The following is a 25,903-nucleotide window of genomic DNA, read 5'->3' on the forward strand; positions in this document are numbered from 1 at the left end:
GCCACCAATGCCAAACTGCTCCAATTTGTGCAGCAGTCTACTATGTGCAACAGTATCAAAAGCCTTTCTAAGATCCAAATATATAATATCAAAGTTATTCCTGCATCCAATTCTTTTGTGACTACATCATAGTATCCAATCAAATTGGTCAGGCAAGACCTTCCCTTAACAAAACCATGCTGTGTCTGAGCTATAACTGAATTCTTGTCAAGATGATCCTGCAGTGCTTCTTTAACCAATGCTTCCATTAATTTTCCTGGAACAGAAGTTAAACTCACAGGTCTATAATTACTTGTGTCAGCCTTTGATCCTCCTTTGTGAATTGGGGTTACATTTGCACATCTCCAGTCTGTGAGTACCTCCCCTGAGTCCAAGGAAGCTCTCATAATTATGGCTAATGGATTGCTTACTTCCTTTTCTGCCTCCTTTAATATAACTGGTTAGATCCCATCCACCCCAGGTGCCTTTCTTGTATTTATCTTCAACAATTTCTGCTCCACTTTACTCTCAATTATTACAAGATCATCTAGCTCACTGCCAGTGTTTACTTCATCTATGGCATTCCCCTTCCTGAATAACTCCTCGTGTGTGAATGTAGATGCAAAATATTGATTTAGTTTGTTAGCTACCTGAGCAGGATCATCAACAATTGAACCATCGATATCAAGTGGACCAATCTGATTCATCCCCTTCCTTCTGGAGTTTACATAAGTCAAGAACTCCTTGCTGTTTTTCTTTGCATCCCTTGCCAAAGATTTCTCGTAATCTGCCTTCGCCTGCCTAACGTCCTTTGTAACTTGGTTACAGATCAACTTATATCTATCATAGGCTTCTGTGTCACATGTTAATTTATATGTATCCCATGCATTTTTATTCTCTGCCATATGTCTCATTAGTTCATCTGACATCCATTTAGGCCTGAACCTTGAACAATGTTTCTTAGTTGGTATGTAAAGCCTAGTAGCTTCCAAGTTAAGTTCTTTGAATGTTTCCCATTTTGAGTTTGCTGTTGGTAACATCATCAGTTGTTCCCACTGTATAGAATTTAAATACCGTCTCAGACCATCGTAGTCACCTTTACGAAAGCAATAACCCTTCCCTTTACCCCTGATGGTAGTTACCTCCTTGAGTAAATCCCACTTTAGCCCACTGTGATCACTGCCACCTAGTGGTTCCTGTATCTGCAGATTCTTAATTCATGAAGAATCACTACTGATAAAAAAATCAAGAGTATTGCTCCTTCTAGTTGCCTCCCAAATATGCTGATTTAGAAAACAATCATCCAATAAATCCACAAAAGCCTTGCTAGTGTGTGTGACCAACCCACAAATTCCAGTCAGTATCTGGGAAATTAAAATCCCCCATTATAAGATTCTCTGATTTACTGGCCCCACTCTATTTCCCTGTACAGTTTCTTATTATACTCATCAGAGTCATTAGGCCTATAGCACACTCCTACTCTCAATTTTGATCTCCCAATGCTTATGTCACACCAAACTGACTCGACACTGCACTGTCCAGCGATGTCGACTGGCTTCACTTCCTTGGATTTTGTGTTTCTTAACTAATAGCATAACCCTTCCTCCCTTCTTGTCCTGTCTATCCTTTCTGTAGACGTTGTACTCCCCAAATTCCAGTTCTGCATTACTTATATCTGTGTGACACTGTCTCTGATATCCCAACAATATCCGCCTTTGATGCTGTGAACAATAACTCAAATTCATCAAATTTATTTACCAAACTCCTAGCATTGGTGTACACGCAAGTATACATGCACCTGTTCTTTTTCTTAGCTACCCTAACACAACCCATGTGTTTACTTGTACCCCAATGACTCCCAGCAGTCTCTGAAATATCCTGCATCTTATTTTGCAAGCTGCTGCTCATTCCAATAGAAGCAGTGCAAGAATCACTTTCACCTCTGCCAGTGGCTACTATTAATCTATTAGTCCTTGTATCCCCCCAATCTAGCAGTTTTCCGACCCACCTAACACTGCCTCGATAGCATCAGCAAACATTCTTGCACCCTTTCTATTTAAGTGTATCCCATCCCTGTAGAAGCAGTCTCTCCTGTTAACAAATACAGACCAGGCTGAAAGAAATTCTACGTCTTGAGCCTTGCACAATCTTTCCAGGGCCGAATTGATCGACAGGGTTCTCATCATATACTCCCTTCTATTGTGTCTGGGCAGAATTGCAGACACTTTCAAATTGAACCCTAATTCACGGCTTTTTTTCAACAGTGACCTGTACCTTTTTTCAACAGTCACCTGTTAAGTAATTCCGCCGGTCTCCTACTCTTAATATCATTAGTGCCAACGTGTCCAACTATATCACCTTTTGTGCCCTTAAAAGATGATATCTGCTCTACGTCATCAACCTTTGCCCCTGGCAGACATACTTTAGTCCTGTTCCACCTATCCTTTTTACAAAGTATGTTTCCTGTTTCCCTGACAATAGAGTCACCAACAACTACTAGTTCCTTTGGGACCAGCGCATTCTGCCTTGGGGGTTGCCGCTGTGTTATGTGATGCCCAAGTGCAAGCTCTGCCGTTGGTGTGGGCAGCTGAGAGCTTGATGGGCCCCTCACTTTTAATCCTTCGAGGGCATCCACTCTGTCCTTCAAGCTCTCATATAGGCCCCATAACAACACCGAGTTGTCACCTGATTTCCTTACACTCCTTGCATCGCGCACATACAAAGACATCCCCCATGGCAGTATCATGTCCTGTACCTGACTGCTCCACAAACATCAAGCAAATAGTGCATTTTAAAAGGCTGTGATGCAGAGGGAAACTGCCCCCCTCAGTTCTCCCCTGAGCCACAGAACTCCCATTAGCTTGAGCCTTTTGCCTTGCTGCTCTGGTCAGAGTCATGATTTCGATTTAATTTCTATAAAATTTCAATTTCAGTACAAAATTAAAACCCTAAACTTGTATCCCAACACAATTATAACGCTATATTTATGTTTCAGTATCGAGTGTTATCTACGAAATCCCTTTATATAACTTCCGTATCAAGTTAAGTATTAATTATTTATTTTTGCTAATTATTTATGTTACGTAATCTAAGTCGTTATATGTATATAGTTAAAACTACAATTTAATTGACAATGAAGTTCAACAAGATTAATAGATTTACTGATTAATTGACAATATTATATTATGTATTATACTGTGCTAAGTTATAGCCTTAGTTGCTAATGCGCCAATAAAATCCAAACCAAACTATGCTAATCTTATGCTGTCTAGTTCGAGATATTTTGTATCACTTAACAATGGCGGCAATTTGCGAACGGTAAATCTATGGACACTTAAGTATCGATTAACTTCCAGATCTCGCGGTCTCAATTGAGAATAAACTAAGGATCCTGACTAGCTACTTACAGAAAATAATTTGATATAACAATTGGTTAATAAATTGGCTAAATATGGTTAATAAAAAAAAAAAACCTCTCGTTCAACGGAGCTACAACTTGTAACACGTGGATTTGATACCCTTACCAATTTATTAAAAGTAATACACTTTTAATAAATACTGTATACCGTACACATACAACTAAAAAGGAACCCATTGCCGGGGGCCATAACGACTCATATCATACTCTTGATGTAACGTAAATTGTAACTTAATGCTCGCTTAAAGGTAAAGGCTGCTTTACTGAGCAAAAATACAGACTGGGTCATTTCCACGAAAGAGTACAAATTTCAGTGAATTTTGGAGACGTTGACAAAGTGCACCTTATTGGTCAATTAAAAGTGTCAAACAACTAATGCACATTTTTTTTTCTAAAAAAACCTTTTCGAATTTAAATGCATAACAAAATATTTAAAAAATATATATATGTAGGAAATAGTCCTACATATATATATATTTGTAGTTCGAAATGTTTGTAAATAACAATTCGTTACAATTATTTGTACCTGAACTGAGCCTGAACATCCTCCTTGTTACCCAGCCCTTGGGCCGGGTCGGGCCGAAGCCCTAGGGCCAGGCCCTGGCCTATGCAGACCTCTACCTCAGTCTATATATGTAGCATTTTGCAAACACTAGTTGGTTGAGTACATCAATGTCATGTTTTGGAGGCCCATCATGTAGCATGAGGGTCTCTAAATTTAAGTTTCTTAAACTTTCTATACCATCAAACATCACATATTGTGAATAATCCTCAAAATCCCCCCCCCCCCCAACCAATATGCCCCAAAAATGGTGGAAACTTGGGTATGGGAAATGGCATACATTTTAAATATACAAATCTTTCTATACATTAAAATAATTTTCCTCCTAGTGATATTTATTCAGCCAATGGGAGAAGAGAGATGCCAGTTATGTGATAACACATAACAAATACAAAAATACATAACAGAAGCTTGTTTTACTATGGTAAAACAAGCTTCTGTTTAAGCATGGTCATGCGCTATGTTTATCTAACATGACCATGCGGTATCAGTCTTGATTTCTATGTGTTACGTATTTATTTAAATAAACTAAATGAAACAAGGCATAATATTTTAAGAGTTTAAAATTCTATATCTATATATTATCTGTGTAGATAAACCATAGATAATTCTTAAAGAAGTACTACGATCGTTGTGTAAAAGCCCACTGAAGAAAAGCTAACTAGCTTTGAAATGGTGCCATCCAGCGAGAATAAGTGACAATAGTCTTCTCTATTAGCGAAGCGTTACTTATTCGAGGTAGTGTAATACATGGTAACTCATTGTGAAGGACGAGCACAATATGTGAACAGATGAAATGATGCCTTTCACACTACGATCATAGTTTTTCTTTAAGAGTTGTCTATGGTGTATTTACACCGATATTATATAGATATAGCAATGATATAGTAACATATTTATGTATTCATAGCTGAGGAAGAGACACACACATAGTGTTGATAGCTTCTTTAAGTATTTTATTTCATTTTTTCAAAAGAAGCAAGCACAGTGAGCAGGGGGCAAAGCCCCCTAGTATACATTATTTAAATATACAATAGCAAAATAGAAATGTATTTTACCAATGGAGCAGTGCTTTTTATTTCAAGTGCATAGTACTGAGATAAAGGGCACTGCAATATGAGTTGAATGCTAAGTAGCAAAATTAGTTTGCTCAATGCTATGTACAGAATGAGGCTTGGCCCTGGCTGTACAGTTGATAAATAATTAGCATAAATGTAAATAGTGACTGTGATTGCTAACTTGCTTGAAGGTGCCTGCTTTTAATGGCATTTAAGAAAATATTTGATATTTAAGTCATCAGTTTTTGAATGTTTCTAAAAGTAAAAATCATATGTATTTAAAAATTTACATTTTGCAGGATTTATGTCATGAAAAGTGGACACTACTGTAAAACTTGTGTTTGAAAATTTTATATTTGATTGCTGTGTCTTAAAATGTCAGTATTCTTAAATCATGATATTTTAATTTTAGGTTTTTGATAGTAACTCTGATGCCGAGAAGCTCTTTAGGTTAAAACTTGGAAAGGGAAAAGTTATAAAGGTAAAGTAAAAAAAAATATGCTTTAAGAAATTAACTGTGAACTATATAAAAGATTATCCATATACCATAGGCTTGACAAAAGTTGTCAAGCTTTTAGTACTTTATTCCTGGGGATGGAGTTGAACTAAAAAAATTTATTGATGTTGATCTTTAATTTTTCTGTCAGCTGTAATCTTCAGGAAATACTTATAGCTTTGAGGCTTTCTAATGAAATCATTGCAAAGAATAGTATTTAAAAAAAAAAAAAATTCCTTATGAGGATTCCATGTAATTGTGTACAGGGTGATTACCCAAACATATGGCATAACCTCAGGAGCTGATTTCTAAGACACCTTTGAGTAAAAAAGTTCATGTGAACATGGGTCCAATTCTAAATAATTACAAAGTTATGTAATATTCTTTGAATATTAGTATGGCATCAGTCTCTGTTGCACTAGTGCACCATTGCAAATCCCCATGTGACCTTGATCAAAAGTAGTCTGATGAAACATGCAGTGTGCAGGGCATTGTTATATCTTTGTGTTCCATTGTTACTTTTGGGATGCCTTTTACATTTACAAGTATCAAAAGTGCCAATATGGTGTATGTATGTATGTGGATTTTTTGATGAAATACTGTTGCTGAATACCAGTAACATTTTCCAAATCAACAAGTGTTAGCTAAGTTTTCCAAATATTGTGAGATACTGGCTCAACTTCCCAGCTTTCACACCCCCATATGAGCATGCAGTTTGTCAAGATGTGGCTGAGCAAGAGGACATCAGAGAGGCAGTACAGTGTAGTCCTCATACTAGTACATGAAGGATATCTATGTCTCTCAGTGTTTCCTAATCAAGAGTATGGAGAACATTTCATAAGCAGGCATGTATCTATACCACATGCAGTGTATTCAGATTCTCAAATCTTGGGATGCTGCCTGATGGCTGGAATTTGGTAATTGGCTGAATGAAAATCACCATTTCCATTATTATGTCGTATTCAGTGATGAAGCTCAGTTCACCTGAGACTGTGTCAGTAACGCACACAATTCCCATATTTGGTTGAAAATGAATCGTCATGCCCCATGGAAAGTAATTTTTAACTCTGATTCAATGTGGTGTGAATCCTCTGTGATCAGGTGATTGGTCCATTTATGAATCTATAATTTCTGCCCAACGAATTGCCACAACTATTGGAAGATGTACCTTTGGCTACATGACATTGAATGTACTTCCAACACAACAGAGCTCCTCCTACTCCTCATTGTTCCTGTGTAGTGGTTACTCACTTCATGACCATTTTTCCCTGGGTGATGGATGATTGGTTGCAGTGGTCCACAAAATTGGCCACCAGATCTAAATCCTTTAGATTTTTTTTTTTTTCAAGATCTTTCATCTGTGGAAGTGGATGAAAGATCTTGTATACCACACAAAAGTGCAAACATGAGATGCATTACTTGGTTGTATATTGAATGCTGTATGTAGCCCACATAAAAGGCAGCCATGTTTAGCTTAGACAAGCACTATGTGTGATTCACACATGAGTGACGAAATGCATTGAAGTTAATGGTTGTGTTTTTGTGAATCTACTCTTACCATATGTGTGTATGTTTCTTTAAACACAGACTGTAATGTTCATAAATAAAAATAAAAATATATAAACACTTTATCAGTTGTGTAATTGTCTATTTTTGTTAATTTTATTTTTTATTGCTCATAATTGCTTTGTTTCTTTTCAAGTTTCAAGCAGCCATAGCTCTGTAATCATTTAGAATTGGACTCATGTTTATACATACTTCTTAACTCAAAATTGCCTCAGACAATCTTGAACTATGAACTATACCACGTGCAGAACTTCAGGAGCTAAAGTTATGTCATATCTTTATGAATCACTCCTTGGTTGTATATTGAATGCTGAATGTAGCCCACATAAAAGGCAGCCATGTTTAGCTTAGACAAGCACTGTGTCACAAGAATGTGATCAAGCAACTGGTAGAAGCTGTGAAATGTTATGCTTACTCAATAATGAAAGAAGTTTTTTCATTATTGAGTAATTTCATTATTGAGAGACTAATATCTTTATTGAAATTAAGACTCCAACCTTGCACTTGTATATAGTATTCAAGGTGAAGTCTGACCAATATTTGTATGTAGAACAATTATTACATTATCTTACTGCTAAAATTCTTGTATATTATTGACAGTATCCTATACATTGCCCCTTAGCACACTGTTAAGAGGACTTCATAACAGAGTTCTGAGTATTAGTATTAAAAAAGCAAATTGGTGCATTGAAGCCAGGCTTATTGAGAATCAGCCTTTAAAAAAAAAAAAGAAAAATTAAAAAGTTACCAAATTTTTTTGATGTATGTATCCAACCCTTCCTTAAATTTACACGGGCTCTTAACATCTACAAGATTAGGTGGTAACTTATTTTTTGCTAAAAGATCATTTTCTTATATTCAGTCCACAACTATTCTTCCTTAATTTAAGTGCATGTTATTTAGTTTGTGCTTAAAGAAAAGAAATAATTCTATAGTATTTTGAGTGTGTGGCGGGGGGGGGGAGGAAGTTTAAATGTAGAAGTTGAAATCAGATAAATTTATTGCTTTACTGCATTAAAATTTTCAGATCATGAGGATCATTATGCTCCCACTGAAAACCAAGACTGAATATTTGTTGCTAAGGCTTGGGTTAATGTTGTATTTAGAGACTAATATCATCATCTGATTGAAAACCTTGTGAATATTTTGTTCTAGGGAAGAATATTGCATTACAGAAAACTACTGTTTGTTTCAAGGATAGAATTTAATTCAAACATTAGTCTCAAATGCCAACAAAGTGGGCCTTTTTTTTTTTTTTAGCTGACTATAAAGAGGTTACGTGTGAACTATTATGCCATATTTTAGAAAGCTTACTACTGATGGCTTGATAAAACCAAGTTTGGCTGTCACCTCAAGGATCATCCTTCATTTTATCCAAAAATGGCTTCAAAGTATTAAGAGTGGATTTATTTATTTACTGACCAATTTTATAGTAGTATCCAACTAGCAGAAGTACTTCATGAACTAAATATACACGTAAGAGGCAGTGTTATGGAATAAGTGAAGGAATTACTATCTGAGATAACAACCACAAATAAAATTGAAAAGCACAGTATTTAGTTTTTGAAAAGAGAATAAAGCATGGAAAGATAAAAGAATCATACTTATTTCTGTAATATCAAAACTGGAGTAACAACAGGAGAAGTAAAGAGGAAGAAAAGACAGTTGCTGTTTTTGTGAATATACACAAGAAATATGGGTGCTGTAGATAGAACTGACCATTACTGTGCTAGTTATTCATTCAGTTGAAAATCAATGAAATGGTGGAAGAAGTTTTTCTGGCTTTTAAAAGTTTTAATTGTGATCTGTTTCATTTTGATGAAAGCGATAGATTCATCTCCAAACAATCTTCTTTGCAAGCACTTTCAAAATAAGTTGTTTGTTTAGCTAGTAGGAGAGGTTCGAAATAAGCACATTCTTTCTAGAAAAGGGCTATTGAGTTCAGATGCAGGAGACAGATTGAATGTTTTACCTTATTTTGAAAGATAAGAATCTAAATAAGAAGAAAGACTGTAGTATGTATTAGTAGAAATATTTGAATTGGAGAAAAGAAACTATGATGTTGTGAAGTACACTGCATAAAACCAGGGCTGCAAGATTTTGAAAGTTTAAAGAAACATCACACACTAAAATCATACAAATAATTAACAATTAACATTTAAAATGTCTAAAGAGTTTTTAAAATATTTTACAATGCAGTTGTATATATCTCTTTATGCAGACCCAAAAATAAATAAGTTTTGAATATCACAATTCAGATAGTCAATTTTTTGGATTTTAGAGCTTCGCTGCATAGGAAAGACAGCAAAACTAATACTGGACTGCAAAGGATTAATATTATTTCTCTTATTTTCGTCTAGTCCGCACTTAGTTTTGGGGAATTTAAAAATTTTGACACACAGCCTGTTTAGACTATTTCTTTCGTGTTGTTATTGCTTATGAAGTAATTTCCTGTTCTGTATATGTAATTTGTAAATTTTAGCTGTTTCTTCATCATTTATAACTGTAATTAATGTTAATTATACTGGAATTATATTTACAGTTACCAAAACATTTAAATAAAAATACAGGTATATTGTATTTTTATTTAGACAGTTGAAACAATATTGATACATAATCATTCTTCAATATGTTTTTGATCAAAAAAGAAACTTCAGAACTGCTCTTTAGATATATTTCTGAACTGAAATAGTTTACCTAATATGTTAGTTAAATCTTTGCATTATTTATTGTTTTGGTTCCAAAATAGTCTACCTAAAATGTAAATGAAACTTTAGATCAAGGTGTATCACATCAAAAGGAAATAATACATTACTTATATAGGAATTTGGCTTGAACTACAAAGGACCCTTTTGCTATTCATTTCTTTTCCAAAAGGATTTTACTTTTCTACCTGAAACGAAATTTCAGTTTTGATCTTGTTTTCTGCTTTTATTTCACTTATTAAAATAACAACAGTATTATTAAAATATTAATGTGTAAAGTAAAATATCATTTTGTGATTTCCAGGTATAACATCAAAGTTTTGTTAAACCCTGTATTTGCTGTCCAAAAAATTAATCTTTCGATGAAAATAAAAGCATGTGAACTGTGTATGCTGGTGCCTGTAGTTCATTAATATATCTTCTAAATTTGAGTTGATACACGAAACATTTTTTTTAAAACAAATATGTGTGCAGAAATTAGAATATGCACATATCTATCTAATTGTTCTGTGCCTATACAATGATGGTATATAGAATGACTGTGAAAAAATACAGGTTTTGTAGAAAGGTTTTTACTTCAGTTTTCAGTATAGTCTACCCAAAGTGTGATGCACTTTTTGCAGTGGAGCTGAAGTCCTTTTATTCTGCACAAAATAATTAATTGCAATCCAGTCTCTCCACAGCATGTATTGCCTCATCATCTGAGTAAAATTTTTATCCACAGAGGTGTTCCTTAAATTTCATAAAGAGGAAAATGTTACTAGGAGCCAGGTTTGGGAAATATGAAGGCAATTGACGATTTCAAAGTTAGCATCTGTTTGTTCATCTCCAGTTCTAAAACAGTCAGTGATACAGAACACAGGGCAACATAATGCGATGCCGTATGAAAACTTAGTGTATTCATTAAAATAGATTAGCATTAGTAGAGGCATTTGATGCAAGAAAGCAAGCTTATGCAGCATCAGCCAAAAAAACCAATTCCACTTCACCCCTCTGTTCGTTCAAAATACCTGTCCAGCTGAGCCTTAAACTTATTTAGGCTATCAATTTCCACGACAAGGGATGGAAGTCTGTTCCACCAACCAACCACTCGCTGGCTAAAGGCAAATTTCCGCACGTCTATCCTACATCTGTCTTTCCTCAATTTGAATTTATGCCCTCTCAGGTGATTATTCTGAGCGAGAGGAAGAATCCCATCAGCATTGAGCATGCTCAAACCATTCAATGCTTTATACACCTCTATCAGATCACCTCGCTGGTGCCTAGTCTCCAGACACTGTAATTTGCAAAACTTAAGCCTTTCTTCGTAAGAGCACCCCTTTGTTCCATTCACTAATCTTGTTGCCCTTCTCTGTACTCGTTCCAGCAGCTCTACATCCTTCTTGAAATGAGGCCTCCAAACCTGTATACAGTACTCTAGGTGTGGCCTGATCATTGCCTTATACAAGGGAATAATCACCTCCTTATCCCTGCTAGAAAAATTCCTATATATCATTGATAATACACCATGAGCTACTCTTGCAGCCCGTCTGCACTGCTCAGAGAACTTCATATCTGCCTGCACAACCACCCCCACTCTACCACTGTCAGTGTAGAACCACAGAGTTGATACGTTGCTCTGGGGTTGCTGTTTCCCATGTGTAGTACTTTACATTTGTCAATGTTAAACTTCATTTGCCACCTCTCAGCCCATCTGCTCAACCTTTCCAGATCCTGTTGCAGCAGCGTAGTGTCCTTGACAACCCTGCCTACCTTTGTATCGTCTGCAAACTTCGACATTAAGCTTGATGTACCATCATCAATATCATTTATGAATACAGAAAACAATAATGGACCCAACACTGAGCCCTGAGGGACTCCACTAATAACATTAGTCCACGATGAGCAGTGTCCATTGATTACCACTCTCTGTCTTCTCCCCCTCAGCCACCCCTTTATCCACAGCAGCAATTTGCTCCAATGTCACACTGCTCCAGTTTGTGCAGCAGTCTTCCATGTGCAACAGTATCAAAAGCCTTTCTAAGATCCAAGTACAGTATATGTGATATCAAAGTTATTCCCTGCATCCAGTTCTTTTGTGACTGCATCATAGTATCCAATCAAATTGGTCAGGCAAGACTTCCCCTTAACAAAACCATGCTGTGACCGAGCTATAACTGAAGTCTTGTCTAAATGAACCTGCAGTGCTTCTTTAACTAGTGCCTCCATTAATTTTCCTGGAACAGAAGTTAAACTCACAGGTCTATAATTGCTTGTGTCAGCCTTTGATCCTCCTTTGTGAATTGGGGTCACATTTGCACATCTCCAGTCTGCGGGTACCTCCCCTGAGTCCAAGTAAGCTCTCATAATTATGGCTAAGGGTTTGCTTACTTCCTCTGCTGCCTCCTTTAATATAACTGGATAGATCCCATCCACCCCGGGTGCCTTTCTTGTGTTTATCTTCAACAGTTTCTCCTCCACTCTACTCTCAATTATTACAAGATTCTCTAGCTTACTGCTAGAGTTGCATACACCTCTGGCTTTCCCCTCGCTAAATAACTCCTCATGTGTGAATGTCGATGCAAAATATTCATTGAGTTTGTTAGCTACCTGAGCAGGATCATCAACAGTTGACCCATCGATATCAAGTGGACCAATCTGATTCATCCCCTTCCTTCTAGAGTTTACATAAGTAAAGAACTCTTTGCTGTTTTTCTTTGCATCCCATGCCAAAGATTTCTCGTACTCTGCCTTCGCCTGCCTAACCTCCTTTGTAACTTGGTTACAGATCAACTTGTATCTATCATAGGCTTCTGTGTCATGTGTTAATTTGTATGTATCCCATGCATGTTTCTTCTCTGCCATATGCCTCATCAGTTCATCTGACATCCATTTAGGCCTAAACCTTGAACAATATTTCTTAGTTGGTGTGTAAAGCCTAGTAGCTTCCAAGATAAATTCTTTGAATGCTTCCGATTTTGAATTTGCTGTTGGTAACATCATCAGTTGATCCCACTGTATAGAATTTAAATACTGTCTCAGTCCATCGTAGTCGCCTTTACGAAAGCAATAACCCTTCCCTTTACCCCTAATGGTAGTTACCTCTTTGAGTAAATCCCACTTCAGCACACTGTGATCACTGCCACCTAGTGGTTCATTTATCTGCAGATTCTTAATGCATGAAGAATCACTACTGATAATCAAATCAAGAGTATTCCTCCCTCTAGTTGCCTCCCGAACATGCTGATTTAGAAAACAATCATCCAATAAATCCACAAAGTGACCAGCCCCCAAACTCCAGTCAATATCTGGGAAATTAAAATCTCCCATTATAAGACTCTCTGATTTACTGGCCTACTCTATTTCCCTGTACAGTTTCTTATTATACTCATCAGAGTCATTAGGCCTATAGCACACTCCTACTCTCAATTTTGATCTCCCAATGCTTATGTCACACCAAACTGACTCGACACTGGACTCTCCAAGGGATGTCCACTGGCTTCACTTCCATGGATTTTATGTCAGAATAGGAGCATTGTGATTTTAATATATATTTTAATATTTTTAGCATACCCACCAGAAGGTATTGCAGTGGATTTTTGAGTATGAAAACTGTTATTAAACCTCATGGAAGAGTTGCACATTTTTGACAACAATCGATTAAACTTGAATTTCACACTGAGTGCAATAATTCTACTGAACTCTTGTTGTACTTCACATTGCAAAAGTTTAAATGTCATCCATCATTTTAGAGGATTTTGTACATAAAATTGAAATAAAAATAATGTCAGAATAGGAGCATTGTGATTATTCATGGGATTGAACTGTAACTAATCTGCCATGTGTAAAGATTAAGCTGTTTAGTGGAAATGTTGAAAATGTTGCAGTTTATTCGAATACACCTTAGTAAAAACACTTAAATGGTTTGGCAACGTTTCAAGAAGTCACTGTGCAGTAAAAGTAACATTATATATAATGTATTTAAAAAGGTATGTATTTATTTGTGTCTGCATCTAGGGCTGGGAAGAAGGACTTTTAGGAGCAAAGAAAAATGGGAAAAGGTTATTAGTTATTCCACCTTCACAAGGTTATGGAACACAAGTTGTTGGAAGCAAAATACCACCTAATTCTGTATTGATATTTGAAGTTCTTATTAATAAGGTAAGTAATTTTTGGATAGTAATCTTTTTAAAAATATGCAATTCCTTTAAATTTCTTACCATATTAGAAAAATGATTTAGATACCATTTATTCCAGCTTTTGGAAATTATATAAATATATAAAAGTGTAAAAATGACATGTTTAGTAATAAAAATAAATAAAGAAAGAAAGAGATGATCACAAATGTAAGTGGCTGCATAAGCAATATTTAGCAACACATCACATAATATATAGAAGCAATATAAAAAAAAAAAAAAAAACAGAAAATGAGTGAAGAAACAAATAAATAAATGATGAAGACAGAAGTAAAAAATTTTTACTTCTGTCTTCATTGTTTATTTATTTGTTTCTTCACTCATTTTCCTTTTTTTTCTTTCTATAAAATAAGTTTCCCCATTCAGGAGACCCTACTGTCAAAATGGTTAGAGTTAATTTGAAAATCAGTGGGTACGTTATTTAGGGTATGGGGAAGTGATTTGTAGAAGAAAAAAAAATTAGCTCAAATTTCTGCCACCAGGGGAAAACAGCGCTGCACATATGTAAAAGTTGTCGTTTACTTCAAGACACGCTGCTTACGCAAATGACATCCTGTTAGATAAAAGCAGAAAGGCCAACATCACCGTCAATAACCATTATGACTCTTACAAAAAAGGAACGTGCTCTTTTTGTAAAATTGTTCTACCAGAATAATAGTAACGCTAATGCAGCACTACATGAATATCGGAAACTTAAAGGTTTGTGTAAAGGACCTTTGATGTCAGTGGGGCTTCGAAAACTAATAAAGAAATTTGAAGTGACTGGGGAGTTAGGTGTAATTCCAAGCAGGGGGCAAACATGTATTGGAACAGAGGTAGTGGATGAAGTGGCAGTTGCAATGGCCTTCAGGTCAGAATGCGAAAAACTACCAGTCAGTAATGCCAGAGGTGTGTCAAGAGACTTGAACCTTCCTGGATCTACTGTATGTAAAGTTCTTCGAATAATTTTATGCTGGTTCCCGTACAAGGTGTGCCAAGCCCATACTTCTGAAGATTCACGTAGTGTAAGAACTAAAGTCTTGTGATCAGCAACAATGAATAGACTTGCTCTACGATGGCGTGTATGGAACTTGAAGATACATGGGTGCGAATGATCTTGTGGTCTGATAAGGCACATTTCACTCTTCATGGGGCTGTAAATGCACAAAACTGCCGAATATGGGAATTTTCTCATCCATCTGCTTTGCATGAAAGACCACTACAAAGTCCATACGTTACAGTATGGCGTGGATTCACAGAAGAGTTTATAATCGGACCACTTTTCTTTGAAGAGTCTATACCTCGTGGACCTGAAAGGTGCATGGTAACTAGTGCACAGTACTGTGCTCTTCTAAGAGATCACATTATTCCTGCTCTGCAAGAAAGGCAATGCTTGGAGACCATAGTGTTTGTGCAAGATGGTGCCTCCCCCCACGTTGGTTGACAAGTGAAGGGACTGCTTCGTTCAGTATTCGGAAGTGATCGCATCATTTCTAGAGACTTTCCGCAGTTCTGGCCAGCCCAATCATCAATCTCAATCCCTGTGATTTCTGGCTATGGGGGACACCTGAAAGACGGAGTTTACCGTTACAGCATACAGACACTTGTCAATTTGAAAGCAAGCATTAAACAGCATGTAGCCAACATCCCCAATGAGATTCTACGTGAAACTTGTGTCACACGCAGTCCTCAGTTTTCAGAATATCATCTGAAGTGAAGGAAAGCACATAGAACAGTATCTGTAGATTTCTAAGTTCTGATATTAAAATCTGATCCTAAGTTTTTCATCTCATGTTTACAGTGCCAATTTCTCTCCACTGGCGGAAATTTGAAGTAATTTTTTTTCTTCTACAAATCACTTCCTCATACCCTAAATGACATACCCACCGATTTTTACTGCACTATCTCTAACCGTTTTGACACTAGAGTCTCCTGAATAGGGAAATGTATTTTATAACCACCTGGTATATATTGCAATATCAAACTTGCATTGTATTATGTTATCGGGCTTGCAGTATATGTGTTTCATATCTCCTGTCAAGTTTACATTATAAGTATTATGCTATACCATTATGTTTTTAAGTTCTAAGTAATTTTAATAGATAAATGTATCTATCGCAACCTATGTGTTCAAACTTCAAGCTACCTATTTGCTACAATTTGAACACTAGAATTCTCCTACTGCGCACTCGATACTATAACAATGGTGGCAAAATTTGAATGTTCTTATTGATACAAAACATTGTCCGCAAAGGTTGACTATTGTTTCTTAGACAATTATAAATGATAAGTAACAAACAAATTCAAAGTAACACGTTTATTAGCTAAAACAAAAAAAATTTCAAGTAACTTTTGAAATTTCCATTAAAAATCTAGTTCAGATTTCTTATCAGCAATAAAACATCAGAGAACTCTTCTTAAAATGCAAACTGTTGTTATTCATGTAATATTTTTGGTGGGATTAATATATGCATCAGTAATGTGCTGTTTTTTTTTTTTTTTGTGGATAGGTAAAACTGGCAAAAGAACTTTCTCGTTCATCGACCCCAGTTATTCAAGAAGGAGCAGGTGACATTCCTGATATCAAGAAGCCTGATATTCCTGCCAAACCACATAGCGAAAGGTTTATTTTACACTTTTTTTTTTTTTTTTTTTATAATTTGAAATATTATGCAATTAATTTTTGTCACTTATCAATTTGCACAATTTTTTGTGCAAATCAATTTGAACATTTGGGGGCCACCTTCTCTATCGGTCCCTTTCTTCTTTTTCTACCCTCCAGCCTTCCTTCTCCCCACCCAAATCTGTCTACCTTCACGGTGCACAGCCCCCACATGTCAAAATTGTAACTACACCAAAATTGCTTTCCCGACCCTTTTTGGGCAAAAATAAAACTCATCCACCGTACAATCCCTTCTCGCTCTTAAAGCAAATCTCTATGACCAAACAAAAGCTTAAACAGTGATTAAAGCAATGTCTTTTTTTTTTTATTTTTGTTCATAGGTCCTGGCCACTGAAACTGAGGAAAGTAGGTGGAAGGACCTGCCACAGTACTGATTCCTTACTGGTAACACCTGGCTAGCCACCATGTGGTGCGGTATGGGCAGCGTCGGGTCCCATCAGGGGCCTGATGGCCAATAAGCCAGATGAACAATGGGCACAACAGACTACACTATACACGATCCACACACTTTAAATCTCTGGCTTGACAGGGTACTGTCACTTGATACAGAGAACACCGCAGAGATGGGAGAAATCCCAGGAGCCGCTAGACTCTCAACATACCAAATATAATGTAGTTCACTCAGCACTTTTTACAATAGCGATAAACAGCAGCAACAACTTAGATCTCTATTTTTGATCCCCTGGAATAGTGCTGTTCACTCCAAATGCCTTGGGAGGAGTAACCCATTAGTGCAGGGGTTTGGATGCATGAGAGGTCATGTAAAAAAAATACTTTAATGCTCTTCAATTGATTTTCTGGTCAACTTTAATTTCACAGTACATGCCTTCAAAGGTGTGTTTTTTTTTATTTGCGATTTGAAATATATTTATTTAAGGATAGAATAAGTGCTATTGAAAATTGACTTTTAACAAATATTGTAATTAATAAGAAAATGGCTGAATTGCTGGCCAAATTGGAAGTGCTGCAATGCATTTCCAATTTATGACAAGGAGAAACTTTTAAGGTAAAAAAAGGTAAAGTGCAGCCATTATCAACCCATTGCAGGATGGAAGCCTCCTCAACAATTCATGCTGAGGGAAATGGGCTATAATATGCCACGCTGGTCCAGTGCGGGTTGGCAGGTCGACCGTATTCAGCAGTCAGGGGCTTGAACCCCGATCTACTCAAAGAGCACGTGCTACTGCACTCCCGCTCCTGACCACTTGGCTACGGAGGCCTTTAAATGTGTCTGTTTATTATCCAAAGTTGTTTTTCATCCCCACGAGTAATATACATCTGTGTTAATTTTCTGTACCTGTTTGTATTGGCACAAGTTTCCTGTCACAATGTACTATTTCATGCATACACTTTATACATCCTACCATCCATTGCTGTTATGAGAAAGTAGCATCCACCTAGGAAGGTTCTCATTAACTGAACTTTATCAAAGTATTGTATATTAAACTCCTCTTTAGGAAATATAATATGCTTGACAGACAGTTGGTGTTAGATACACACTGTGCAGTATCACCACTCAGCAATGTTATTTGCAGTTTATTTTTGTTTTCTAGCTGATTTACATATTATGTATGGGCCTTTTGTGTGTACACATTTGATTTTAGTTTACCATGTAGACCATTTCAACTTCTCCTTTTTTAAAATGGATCAGAGTGATCAAGTGAGTCAGCAAGTGCTATTAATGCAAAGATGATGATAACCATCAGGAAAGTTTGTCATTAGAAACTAAATTGAACGTTCTAAAAAGATTGGATTTGAGGAAGCACCAGACTCACCTATGCAAAACATTTGAGTTAGCAGGGTCTACCACAGAACCGCCGACCGGGCTAGCCGAGTGGGTAAAGTACCTGCCCGGCAACCCAAAGGTCGCGGGTTCGATTCCCGCCTCGGGCTTGGATCAAAGTACTGCAAAAACCTTGGGAGGTGCAATATGGCCACAGAAGCCGATGCGCCAACAACTACCAAATCAAAAAAAAAAAAAAAAAAAAAAACCACAGAACCATAATAAAAAATAAGGAAGAAATCTTGGAATGTTGCAGGGTAACAACTCCCTTAAGTATAATGAAATTAAATTGATCTAGACCCACAGTCATGATTGAGATGGAATGATTATTAAATTTCTTTATAGATGATGTTGTGCAGCATTGAATTCCCCTAAATTTGCAGTAATTCAAGAGAAAGCAATTAATTTCTATGAAGATTTGAAGAAAAACAATGCCGAACCTTGTATTGCCTGTAAAGCCTGGTTTGATAGGTTCCTTAAGTTTTGTTAACTGCATAATGTTGCTGCCCAGTGAGTATTGGCCAGTGCTGATGCAGAGGGGCCAAAAAAAGTTCAGAAGGCACTTTTGGACATTATATAGGAGGCTATATCCTTCAACAAGTGTTTCACATTCATGAATGTGGTGTATATTTGAAGAGAATGCCAAAGAAAAATCCATGCTTACAGTTAAAGTGTCAAAAGACAGATTAATGGGAATGCTGCTGGCAACTTCAAGTTGAAGCCATTGTTAGTCAACCAGTCAGAAAACCCCAGGACTCTTAAAGGATTTATAAATTAAGGTTGCCAAGCGATATAGAAATCTAATAAGAAAGCTTGAGTCACTAGAAGTCTTTTCCAACCAGGTTTATGGATTATTTTGCACAGCACTTAAACAATATTGTTCAGTCATTAACATTTCCAATAGAGATCTTTTGATATTGGATAATGCATCAGAACACTCCATGTCTCTTGATGAGTTTAGTGCCAATGCAAAAGTCATTTTTATACCCTCCCACCCATAATACCTCTCTTTCATCTAACCAATGGACCAGGATGTAATAGCAGCTTTCAAGATCAGGAGATCATGAGGACTTTCTCTCAGGCAGTTAAGGCTGTGAATAAGGTGGAGAATGCACCAAACCTTAAAGAATTTTGGAAAGCATACAATATTAAACATGTCAATATTAAAAATATTGTTAGTACCTGACAGGAAGTCTGGCAAAAATCAATAAATGGAATGTGGTTTTATGTATAACAGTATCAAAAGGTTTCCTGAAATCTAAGTATGTGACATCAAAAATAATCTTTGCATACAATTCCTTTGTGACCACATCGTAGTATCCAATCAGATCGTTCAGACAAGATTTCCCCTTAACAAACCCATGCTGAGTATAAAAGCAGCCGTGTCTCGATGATGCTTTACTTCTTTAACCAGTGATTCCATTATTTTCCCTGGAACAGAAGTTAAACTAACAGGTCTGCAATTACTTGTGTCACACTTTTACCCTCCCCCTCTCTTTTGTGAATTGGTGATATATTCATACATCTCCAGTCTGTGGGGATGATGAGAATCAAAGATCAGCCTGTAACACAGAAGAATATACTTCAGTATCTAGCGTTGTTGTTGTTACAGAAGAGAGGTATCTAGCTATTACTTCAGTATCTAGCATTGTTGTTACAGAAGAGAGTTGAGACTGATGAGAATATTTTATGTGATGAGAACATAACTAGAATAGGTGCAGAGTTGATGTATTGGAGGCAGGCAAATTTTCTCCATTAATACACTGGTGTGCAAAATTTAAGGACCAGTCAGGTTTTCACCTGTAGCTTCTCATAGGAGTGGCCTGGATGTGGGAAAAGCATACCAAAGGAACCTCGTGAGGCACAGAAATGATGAAGGAAATAACACCGACATAACAACAGAAACAAAACAGTACAGAGGGACTTTATTCAAAAATGGCAACATAGCACTGGCTGCCACCCCTAATGTCGATAAAGGCTTTGCACAGCCTGTCCATACTTAGAACAATGTTGTTGATAAGTTCTTGCAGTATTATCGTCCATTCCTCCGTCAGTGCCATCTTCAGCTGGTGAACATTTTCTGGTGGGTGTGGATGTGTCGCTAGGTGTCTCCCCAGAGCGTCCCATATGTGTTCGATGGGATTTAGATCGGCGGAACGGACAGGCCAATGCATATGAACAATGTCCTCGCTCTCCAAAAGCATATCGCAGCTACAGTGTGATGGGGTGTGCCATTATCATCCATAAACATGAACTCGGGGCCAATGGCACCTCAGAACAGATGCACATGGGAAAGGATTACGTCAGTACAGTAGCATGCACTGGTTATGGTACTGCCTTCCAGTATCTGGAGTTGTGTACGTCCATCGAAGATAACTCTTCTCCAGACGAGAACACCTGGGCTGCCGTATCGATCCCTTTCAGTGATGTTTGCTGGGTGATACCATGTGCCAACCTCTTGCCAGATTAGCTGACATCCAGAATCGTTGCTGAGACTGAATCTACTCTCATCAGTAAAGAGTACCTTAAGTAAAGATTTTGTGGTTGTAACCTTTAGAAATAGTGTTGGTCCCTTAAGTTTTGCACACCAGTGTAACATTAGTCCACGAAGAGCAGTCTCCATTGATAACCACTCTGTGTCCTGTCCCACTCAACAATCCTTTTATCCATAGCAGTAACTTGCTCTTAATGCCATGCTGCTCCAATTTGTACAGCAGTGTTTTATGTGTAACAGTATCAAAAGGTTTCCTGAAATCTGAGTATGTGACATCAAAAGTAATCTTTGCATACAGTTCCTTTGTGACCACATCGTAGTATCCAATCAAAATGTTCAGACAAGATTTCCCATTAACAAACCCATGCTGAGTATGAAGTATAAAAGTAGCCTTGTCTAGATGTTGCTTTATTTCTTTAACAAGTGATTTCATTATTTTCCCTGGAACAGAAGTTAAACTAACAGGTCTGCAATTACTTGTCACACTTTGACCCCCTTTGTGAATTCGTGATACATTCATACATCTTCAGTCTGTGGGGATGGTGAGAATCGAAGATCAGCCTGCAACACAGAAGAATATACTTCAGTATCTAGGGTTGTTGTTACAGAAGAGTGGCGAGACTGATGAGCACATAACAACTAGAATAGGTGCAGAGTTGATGTATTGGAGGCAGGCAAATTTTATAGGACAGCTGGTGAGAGCATCACTGATGTATAGAGTGGAGTGTTAACACTCCCCTCTAAATATCAGAGGTTACATGTTGCAGAGATGAGAATTCTGAGGGAAATGTTTGGTGTTACTAGGAAGGGAACAGTGAGGATGAGTACATCAGAAGAGGGTCTAGGTGTGAAATCAATTGAAGGAAAAATGTAGGAAAGTAGACTGAGAATGTTTGTTCACATATAGCCCCAGTGAATAAGACCATAGTGATGCCAACATAGGGAGTATGAGGAAGAGGAAAACCAAGAATACAATGGAAAACAATGAGGAAGGATGAAAGAAAGCAGAATGGATAAAAATTTGGCCCATAATGGAATGAGTGGAGAGATAGTACTAGAAAAGCTGAACCCGGGTAAGTGTGATAAGATTTAGGAAAAGAAGATATTGTATTATGTGTCTGTCAACATCAGATGTTGGATATTTGTGAATAGCAGATATCTTTATCTCTTACAATCGCTGTTATGGAATAATTATGTTATACTGCACTATGATGAATGCTGAGAGTATCATTATTAATGCCAAATAAAAGACCAAATAGCATATTTTTTTTCAGATAAGGTCCCCATACTTGAACGTAGTATTCCAAATGTGGTCTTACAATTGCCTTATACAGTGGGATTATTATGACCTTCCTATCTCTACAGGATAACATTTGATAAATCATCAATAGGAAGCCATGGACTTTCCTGGCTGCCTGTTTACGCTGTTCAGGAAACATCATATCAACCTATATTGTAGCTCCTAGATCCCTTTCTTCCTCCAATTTTTTTTAATTCAACCCCACCAAGTGTATAATTTATTTGAGGATTACTATTCTCCAAGTGCATTTAGCAGCATCTTTATATCATCTATAAATTTTGACATTACGCTTTCTATCCCTTCATCGGTGTCATTTATGAAAACGAGAAACAACAGTGGTTCCTAGAATCAATCCTTGATGGACCCCACTCCTGACCTTACACCAACCTGAAGAATATCCATTAATCACATCCCTCTGCCTTCTACCCTGCAGCCACCTAGCAATCCATCTTGGAATCTTACCAGTAATCCCAACCTGTTAAACCTTAAGCAGTAACCTCATGAGGGATCATGTCAAATGCTTTGCCAAAATCATAATAAATTATGTCAATTGTTCCCTACATCTAGCTCATGAGTAAATGTGTCAAAATAGCCTACTAAGTTAGATAAACATGATTTTCCCTTAAAGCCATGTTGTGTGTCCTTCAGAATGCCATATCTATCTACCAGCATATCTAAAAATTTCATCACATCACATCAGATTTTGCATGCCTCTTTTATCTCAGTGAATCATTAAACCATTGGTACAAGTTTATCTTAAAAATACTGAATCCCCGCTGCCCCAAAACATCTAATTCACTTCACAAAGATATAGTAATTTTAATTTTACTGAAACCCATTTTCATTACATTTTGTAAACTTTGCTTAAATTTTTGAATAGCTGAATGAATTTTTGAATGAATTTTTGAAAAGCAATAGCTGAATTTCAGCTATTGCTTCCTCAACCTTAGTAATATTGCAAAAATCCTTTGAATTACACAAGTCTGAGATGCACATATTTGTATTCAAGTTGATTAAGAAATGGAGGTTCAATATTTCACAAGAATGTTCAGCATGAAAAAGTACCAACTGGAAGTCTAAGTCATATATAATAGGAAAAAAGTTGACTGCATTTAATTAACTTAAATTTATTAAATTTTTGAAAACTAAACAGTAACAAATAGACTTTATACATAACCATGTAATAATTTCTTCTGGTAGACCTTTGATTGTGGTAAGTAAAAAATGAAGACCAAAAAAGTTATGCTGCTAACTTACATGTTTGTTGTCCTTTTGTTTTGACTTCACCAGCATTGCCTTGACACTGTATGCTTCATATTATCCTTTATTTGGGTTGGATGTTCTAATCCAAACAAAGGATAATATCTGGCTATCTGGTGTCAAGGACTTAGTCTAATGCTATGTATAATTATAGTGCAAAAGCATCAATAATGCTTTTGCACTTTACTTTGTATAGTTATATTTACTTTGTATAAATATACTTTGTATATTTATAAGTCCTATAAATGCTTTTGCACTTTGTATAGTGCAAAAGCATTTATAGGACTTAGCATTAGTAAAGGCACATGATGCAAGAAGCATGTTTATATAGCATCAGCCAAAAAAAACTTCTAATTTCACCCATCCACTAGCTCCAAATGTTTGTCTAGTTCTGCCTTGAATCTGTTTAAGCTATCAACTTCTACAACGACAGATGGAAGTTTGTTCCAGCAATCAACCACACGCTGGCTAAAGGCTAACTTCCACACATCTATCCTACAACTGTCTTTCTTCAATTTGAATTTATGCCCTCTCAGGCGATTATTCTGAGCAAGAGGAAGAATCTCATCGGCATTGAGTGTGCTCAAACCATTTAAGGCTTTATACACCTCAATCAGATCATCTCGCAGGCGCCTAGTCTCCAGACACTGTAATTTGCAAAACTTAAGCCTTTCTTCATAAGAGCAACCCTTTGTTCCATTCACTAGTCTTGTTGCCCTTCTCTGCATTTCTTAAAATGAGGTCTCCAGACCTGTATACAGTACTCAAGGTGTGGCCTGACCATTGCCTTATACAAGGAGATAATCACCTCCTTATCCCGGCTAGAAAAATTCCTGTATATCATTGACAAGACACCACTCTTGCAGCCCGTCTGCACTGTTCAGAAAACTTCATATCTGCCTGCACAATTACCCCCAGGTCCTTTTTATTCTCTACCACTGTCAATGTAGTACCACAGAGTTGATACGTTACTCTGGGGTTACTGCTTCCCATATGCAGTACTTTACATTTGTCAATGTTAAACTTCAGTTGCCACTTCTCAGCCCATCTGCTCAACTTTTCTAGATCCTGTTGCAGCAGCATACTGTCATTAGTGTTATTAACAACCCTGCCAATCTCCATATCATCTGTAAACGTGGACATTAAGCCTGATATACCATCATCAATATCATTTATAAATACAGAAAACAATGGACCCAACACTGAACTCTGAGGGACTTCACTAATATCATTAGTCCATGAAGAGCAGTGTCCATTGATTAAATTTTTGAAAGCAGTCTTCCATGTGCAATTCTAGAAAGCAGTCTTCCATGTGCAACAGTATCAAAAGCCTTTCTAAGATCCAAATATATAATATCAAAGTTATTCTCTGCATCCAGTTCCTTTGTGACCACATCATAGTATCCAGTCAAATTGGTCAGACAAGACTTCCCCTTAACAGAACCATGCTGTGTTCGAGCTATAACTGAAGTCTTGTCTAGATGATCCTGCAGTGATTTCCCTGGAACTTCTGTTCCAGGGAAATTACTGGTTTCCTGTTAAACTAACAGGACTTGCTGGTGAAGTTGAAATGAAAGGACAGTGCATGTAAGTTAACAGCTTAACAGTTTTACGATCTTTGTTTTTTGTTACCACAGTCAACAGTCTCATAGAAGAGATTGTAGCTTATATATTTTATTTGTAATTGTTTTTAAATTTAAAAAAATTTAATGAAGTTTAAGTTTTAATAAAGTTTTGCATTTGTCTTAATTGTGTAACTTGAGGGATGTCTGTATTTTCTTCTGTTAAACCCTGTGATTTCTTCTGTTCTATAGGTGATAATAATTCAAATGTCTATTTTAATCCTTTCCAGAGACTTGCTATTTCAAAATCTCGTTATTTTGAGCATATCACTGTTATTCTCTATCTCAATTTTTTTTTATTTTATTCTGTAAGATTATTTACTGTCTTTAAATGTTCACCTAGTTCTACAAATCACTTTTGGTTTTCTTTTCCTGATTTAACTTTCTCATTCTGACTTAAACTAGTAGTCTTATTCCTTAACAACCTTAATGTTCATAATGTTCTTAATGTTCACCCAAAGTGCTCCTTTTTTACAATTGTATTGATCCAACTGGTAGAGATAGCAAATGTTTGCTATCTTTACTATGATCTAATACCCATTGCTTATCTACCTATTAAAATACTAGTTGATCTTTTTTCACCAAAAAGGGCCATCAAAGTATACATTAAATGTTAGCTGTCTTCTAAGTACCTAGATTGCAAATTAGTGTAACTCTTTCCCCCTGTAGAATCCCTTTCTCAAAGCTGTTCTTGTACCTGCCATTACACAAATGCCAATTAGGTAATCTGCATGTTTCTGATCTTGTTTTCATGGATCCAACTCCATTTTAATCCCTAGCATTTACTCTGATTGCATCATTGAAACTATTCCAAACAAAATGC

At 36.6% G+C, this 25,903-nt stretch overlaps 1 protein-coding gene across 6 annotated transcripts in view; it reads left to right on the plus strand.

Annotated features, from left to right (window-relative positions):
• The window catches only part of LOC150087330 (FK506-binding protein 15-like), a 373,115-nt gene that overhangs the window by 97,975 nt on the left and 249,237 nt on the right, over window positions 1-25,903 (plus strand). For all 6 annotated transcript variants that reach the window (XM_090371133.1, XM_090371131.1, XM_090371135.1 and 3 more), the window contains 3 exons: window positions 5,430-5,498; window positions 13,781-13,924; window positions 16,449-16,561. In XM_090371133.1, coding sequence (XP_090227259.1) covers window positions 5,430-5,498; window positions 13,781-13,924; window positions 16,449-16,561 — 326 coding nt within the window. The remainder of the gene's footprint in view (window positions 1-5,429; window positions 5,499-13,780; window positions 13,925-16,448; window positions 16,562-25,903) is intronic.

This window comes from Mastigoproctus giganteus, chromosome 4 (genome assembly GCF_048544385.1).
Source record: "Mastigoproctus giganteus isolate SK-2022 chromosome 4, ASM4854438v1, whole genome shotgun sequence".
Lineage (NCBI taxonomy): Eukaryota > Metazoa > Arthropoda > Arachnida > Uropygi > Thelyphonidae > Mastigoproctus > Mastigoproctus giganteus.